General features: G+C 36.8%; 1 protein-coding gene across 1 annotated transcript; it reads right to left on the bottom strand.

The window, feature by feature from the left end:
• Positions 1-247: 247 nt before the first annotated feature.
• On the bottom strand, positions 248-5884 carry LOC136282368 (uncharacterized). Its single transcript, XM_066169905.1, has 3 exons — positions 4857-5884; positions 2722-3082; positions 248-2141 (listed from the first exon to the last, which is right to left on the bottom strand). The coding sequence occupies exons 2-3, from the start codon at positions 3070-3072 to the stop codon at positions 1320-1322; spliced, it is 1173 nt and encodes a 390-aa protein (XP_066026002.1). The 5' UTR covers positions 3073-3082; positions 4857-5884; the 3' UTR covers positions 248-1319.
• Between the last annotated feature and the right edge of the window lie 211 nt (positions 5885-6095).

The following is a 6095-nucleotide window of genomic DNA, read 5'->3' as shown; positions in this document are numbered from 1 at the left end:
ACTGAATTCGATTTTATGTTACCAAAGTGACGTCAGCGGTTTTTTCGCGCAATTCGAATACCACTTTTGAGGGGAAAATGGCATAACTTTAAAAGCTTCTAAAATCGTCAATTTTATCATTAAACGTTTCAAACTTCGGAAACGTAGATTTCAAATAATGAACTTTATAACTAGAATATAACTTCATCGTCACTTGGATTTGTATTTGATAATGTATTGCCAGCACGTCCAACAGTGTAATGTCGCTGTAAATCCACAAGCTTTAAGGAAAAGTCTGGAATGATGCTATAATAAGATGATGTCTCACATTATGTACAACAATCCTGAATGACCTTTACACTTCACTGGTGCTTTTCTTGACAAACATCTGATCCAACTACTATACCTACTTCATCTCCTACATTTTGAACATTTCAAAAATTGTTTTATGAACAAATTTGCAATGTTATAAAGTAAGCAGTGATCCTAACGAAGCATTTAAGTACCTTAGTCCTTGTGAAAGAGAGGCTGTTGAGGGCTTCTCACAGTTATGCATCGAGTCCCAAATATTAAAATCAAGCAAAGCTGTACATATTTATCACTTAGGAGAAATTGCTAACATCTCCCTGCCACTAAGTAAATACCATTTCTCCTCACTGTGCGGATTTTTTAAAGCGAAATCAAGAAACCTAAACTTAAAGCTTGGTTTTACTAATGATCAAACTAACGAAGCCGAAGCTAATTTTCAATTATCAGTAAAGAGAAAACGGTTGATTGACTGAGTCAAGAAAATATCGCCCTACGACGACAGAACATGTCATAATTAGATTAATAGCGTACAGAGTTATTTAAACATCTCTGAATCTAAACACAAGCATTTTAACTTACGATTAGTCACTTGCTTCAAAGTAATTTGCATGAATCAACTAATGGTGAGCTCTGAATGCGTTTTCAAAGACGAATACGAAAAAAGGCCAATTTTATCGACCTTTGGCTTTTAAGATGTAAGTTTACTATCTATTGAACATTACATGAAAAGATGAATGTGCAGGTAAAAAGTGTTTGTACAGAGACCGCCTACTTATTTCAACTATTCAAATATGGACGCTACGTATCTAAGGTTGCTTATGACGTCGCTCTTGTGCATGTCTAAATTCTTCTGTGATAAAGATCAGTGTAACTATCTGAGATATTAAACGTTTAGTTCAAGTTCAGCTCCTAAATGGGCCAAACTTGGAGGCACATGATGTCATTGTTAGTTGTTAGCCTTGCTCCGATGTTTTCTTGCTTTCAGTTGGCTGTGTTTCCTTTTCTATGAAAGGAAATGAATTCGCAAAAAGTCACACGTCACATTTAGCTCCAAACCAATGCTGCGTTGTAGAAGCAGGAGAAAACGAGCAGCGGTGATCCGGATTTATATACTTGTTGTGAAATTTTCCGAAATTTTTTTCATCGGGGACTCCACCTGGTTTTCCATTAAATTTACATCCGAATTGTGTGCTATTGTAACTCCTTCTGTGCCAGGACACATCTTCCTGCTGTTTTGTCAGGGCGGTGCAATCAGAACAATTGATTCCTCGGATATTGACATATTCGTACATCTGGCAGGTGTTCCAGGTACCAAAAATGTCATGACCTGCCAGCTTAGCGCGTGCGTAGTCCGTATACTGCAGACCATCCGTAGAAAAGTTACAAGTTGCTCTCAGATGTGTGGAGTGATTAGCAAGATACTGCATCTGTGATAAGGATAGTCGGAACTCGTTCCAATTAATTTCCCCCACTTTAATATCAATCTCAAAGTTTTTGCCAAACCCAGTATAATTGAAGGCATTTTTCTTGGACAAGGATAACGATTGTATTAACGTCCATACAAAGTCAGGTTCAGACTGCAAGTCACAGTAAACAGAAAACCGTTCATTGCTTGAATCGTAGATGTCGTATTTTCCTGATGTCGAGGCACCGTTCTTAGCTATGTCTTTGCAGCTTCTCGGATGTTTCATCTTCTCACACCGCTGACCAGAGTATGTGTTAGGACAGGTACAGTTAAACCTGGTGCTATGAGTGTCACAAATCTCCTGACATACTCCTCCATTGAGACAAGGATTGGTGCGGCAGCATCTGTTGATGCAATGATGCTTCTCTGGTGCGTATTTGCCTCCACCCTACAGCAACATTCAAAGGATGTTTTAGCTCAGCATGCTCATAGAATTGGGGTAGCATATACTTTTTAGCACCCATCGAAAAATCTCACCGGAATCTGATCGAATCGATAACAAACAGTGCGAGCAAAGTACGTGTGCGTACAACACATAACGGGGTGCCAGAATGGAGATGAAATTTCCATTGCAAGTAGATTTGAAATGCAGTAATACAGCAATGGGTAAGCCAATGATGTCTTTATGAAATTTGTAGTCATGTCTGTCCTGCCGTTCCCTTCGCATTACGACATGGCCGTTAAGAAAATAGTTTGTGAGAAAGGGAACGGATCCAATCCTCTCTCAGCCAAATCAGTTTGTTTTGGTTTTGTCTAGACCAATCATATCGCAGACAAAACGGCATGCACAAAATTGTCTTGGGCTCGGACTGACCTATAACACATCTTTTTTTTAAGGAGTACCGCAAAACTTGATCGTGTGGAAATACTTATTTTATTTACGAACTTGAACATCTTGGGATATTTACTTTGTTTACGGAAGTTGATAAATAAATGAGTAAGGAATTAAATAAATAATCTTATCTCACCTTCACCGTGTAGCTTCTCACCAAATCATAATAATTTCCCCCTTGCCTCAATTTCATCGCCGCTGGCTCCATGTCTTTGTTAGCGTCGTTGAGCTCACAATTGTTTTCTCTGGACAGAGGGAAATAATTCATGGATACACACAAGCAGTCATCTTTGCACTTCAAGTAACAGTCAATGGCGGTTGGAACTGTCAATCTTTCAAACACGTGACCCTCAAGAATTTGGTTATGGATGACATCGCGATCGATAGCAAACTTAAAGTTTTGACAAGTAACTTTTTCCTGTGCCTCAGTGGAGAGGGTCAAACTGAATACAAACAGCACGACTTGGAGATATTGTACGATGCCCATAGCAATGGCACTATTGATGTGAAGAAAAAAATATACATGATTATTTAATCTGGGGTAATCTGGAACGAAATAAATAGATATTTGGGTTTCCTGCTTAAAAGCGACCAACATTGATGGATTTTTCAAAATTAACTATGAAATTATTTTCCTTAAAGCATGAACCGTAGCATTTATCTTAATTGCAACGAAAAGAAAATAATAGTTAGCAGTAAAATTGCTAAAATTTTAGTCGTTAGCCGTAAGAGCCATTACCATATTGAGACCTTCTGAGTCAGTAAACGTTTTGAAAGACTGAAAAGAATTAATTCGTCTCGCTGGGAACTCGATCTTCACTACAGAATCACTTATTTGCGGAATTTTGAAAAGGAGACCGGGCAAACATTCAAGCCCAAACGAAATTGCTCCTCGACGGTTTCTGTTAGGAATACTCTTCAAAAGGAACAGTAAACGTTCCCTGCAGTTTAGCCTAAGCTGAACACAGTTTATAAAGAATTGATTGTCAGCTCAAATACTAAGCTGATTTCTCTTCATTGCTCAGGTTGAAATGGAGGGAGATATATTTGCCAATGGAACTGATATAAAAAAATACACGAACCAGTAATTGCTGATTAAAAGTATGTCGGTTCCAGTTGGTTGAATACAAAGCTAAATGTCGAAGTATATCAAATCTCAGTGAAACAGCCGCTGCGATGAGCCAAAATTTTAATCGTTAGCCGTAAGTAAGAGCCATTACCATGGTGAGACCTTCTTCTAAGTCAGTAAACGTTTTAAAAGACAGTAAGGAGTGTAGTTGTCTCGCTGTACAGAATCACCAATCTGCCGTTATCCGAAAATATGTTAGACAAAAACTTAAGCGCAAAAGAAATTGCTCCTGAACAGTTTATGTTAGGAATGCTTCACAAAATAAGCTGTAAAAATGCACGGTAGTTTAGCTTAAGCTAAACACTCAGTTTAAATACCAAGCTGATTTCTCTTCACCGCATAGGTTGCAATAAAGGGAGATATTCTGGACTATTCAGTCTTGATTTCATTTTAAGATTGGCAAATGGAATTGATATGAAAAATAAACGAACCAGTTTCAATTTCTCTACTGCAGTAATTGCCGATTAAAAGTATGTCGGTTACAATTAGTTGAATGCAAAGCTAATGCCGAAGTATGTCAAATCTCAGTTAAACAGCCGCTGCGATGAACGTTATCAAAAAGTGTTTCATGATAGCATGTTTCTGTTTGACGTTCATGTATTAAAAAAAATCGCCTAAGTTTGAGGAGTTTTTCTTGAAATGTAAAACTTTCAAGACTTTCGTGTGTGACCGTTAATTAAGAAAAAGCGTTTGAAATTAAGGAGAGATGTCAGAAGGTTTTGTGTTACAAAACCACAAAAAGAGAAACTCTACCTACCATCAATTGTTAAAAGATCCTTTTTAAACAATGCACTTGATGAGTATGTATCCTCGACGGAATATTCTCAAAGAATGATTTGCAATGTATTTTTCCTACATTAATATTTAAAGCGGATCGCAATTTACTGTTTACCACAATATTTGAAACATTGATGAACGTATTAATGTAAGCTTTCTTTCCATCGGCGAATGAAAATATGTCAAGTCTTGCCACACCTGCTAATGGCTCAAACTTATGGCTGGTTTCTTTTCTAGTTTTAAGAAAAAGTATCAAGTACACACCAGTCGGCTACAAATCAAACAAACCTAACAAACTCTTATAATATCCGTAGACTTAAAAAAGCTCTTAAACTTGAGTAAGCAAAATAACCATTTATACTCACTGGAAAGTTCTCTCTGTAGGGGCAGTTAATAATTATTTACCAAAGTAGAGGTGGATATTGATGGAGATTATCTCTATCATTTTCACCGACACTCACCCCAGGTAAACAATTATTTTAGTATATGCCTGACAGAAAAAAAACAAAGTTATTTATTTCAGTCAATAAACTGAAGAGGAGTCTGAAATTAAACTCTCGACGTGATATTTGTCTCTACGGCTGAGTGGAACTGATTTATCACTTCCTAGCTAGCCAATCAACGTGTACGAAAAGCACTATTTACCCGTGTGGGGAAAACTAAAATGAATTACTTACGTTCATGAATACAGCCTTATAGGATGTTTTAAAAGAGAATCGCAATGTTTTTCAAAATATTATGAGCTCTCGTCGTGTTCCATTGGGGAACATTTAGCAACCCTTTGTTTCGGTGACTATTGATGTTAAATGTTTCCAAAATTGTAATTTTTGAGCTAAATTTTGAATTGGTCGATTTCAGCTCCGTTTTTCGAAGAAAAATAAATTTTGAGCCTTATTCGGAGAAATGAAGAGCGTATTCTTTTTTTTACAAGTAACGAAGAAGAACTACGTACATAAACGTGCTGGAAATTAAAAGCCTAGAATTTACTATAGCCTGTTTTATTTGGTTTTAATGATAAAATAGATACTGTTTTTTATAGAGTAGGTCACTTCAGGATACTATTCGAATAACTAAATGTGTTATTAATAAACTTTGGTCCAGACTAAACAAATCAAGGTAACTGTACAAAACATGGTGTTCTTCGAAGAAATATCCCTATGCAAGCCACCTTTACAAAGACCAAGCAAAAGTTTACATAAATGCAAAGCTAGATATTCGTAATATTATGAAAATATGTTCATCTTGTATGGGTTTTTGTTTTTATGGCATTTGAAGTTCTTCAAATGCAGACTGTACTGTTGTGCCTATATTATTGAAATGCCAGCTGCCGTGTTCCCACAGAAATCAAAACAAACTGCGCCTCGTAACTTAAAAGACATTGAGGTAAATTTTCAAATAACCAAGATTCATGCAGCAATTGCCTAGAGACACACAGGTGAAAATGAGGTTTTGAAAGGCTCACCGGGGAAAAACAAGGCTAAAAACCTTTTCGAAGAAATGCTTGCTAATAATTGTTCAAATTTTGCTGTTGGTCGGCCTCATTCTTTTTCTCTGGTTTTTAGCGTCTACTTTTTGCCTTCTGAGGTATAATCATGATGCAGTAA

This window comes from Pocillopora verrucosa, chromosome 7 (assembly GCF_036669915.1).
Source record: "Pocillopora verrucosa isolate sample1 chromosome 7, ASM3666991v2, whole genome shotgun sequence".
In the NCBI taxonomy this organism is placed as follows: domain Eukaryota; kingdom Metazoa; phylum Cnidaria; class Anthozoa; order Scleractinia; family Pocilloporidae; genus Pocillopora; species Pocillopora verrucosa.
Note: the sequence above shows the minus strand (reverse complement) of the source record. Positions and strands in the feature narration are given on the sequence as shown.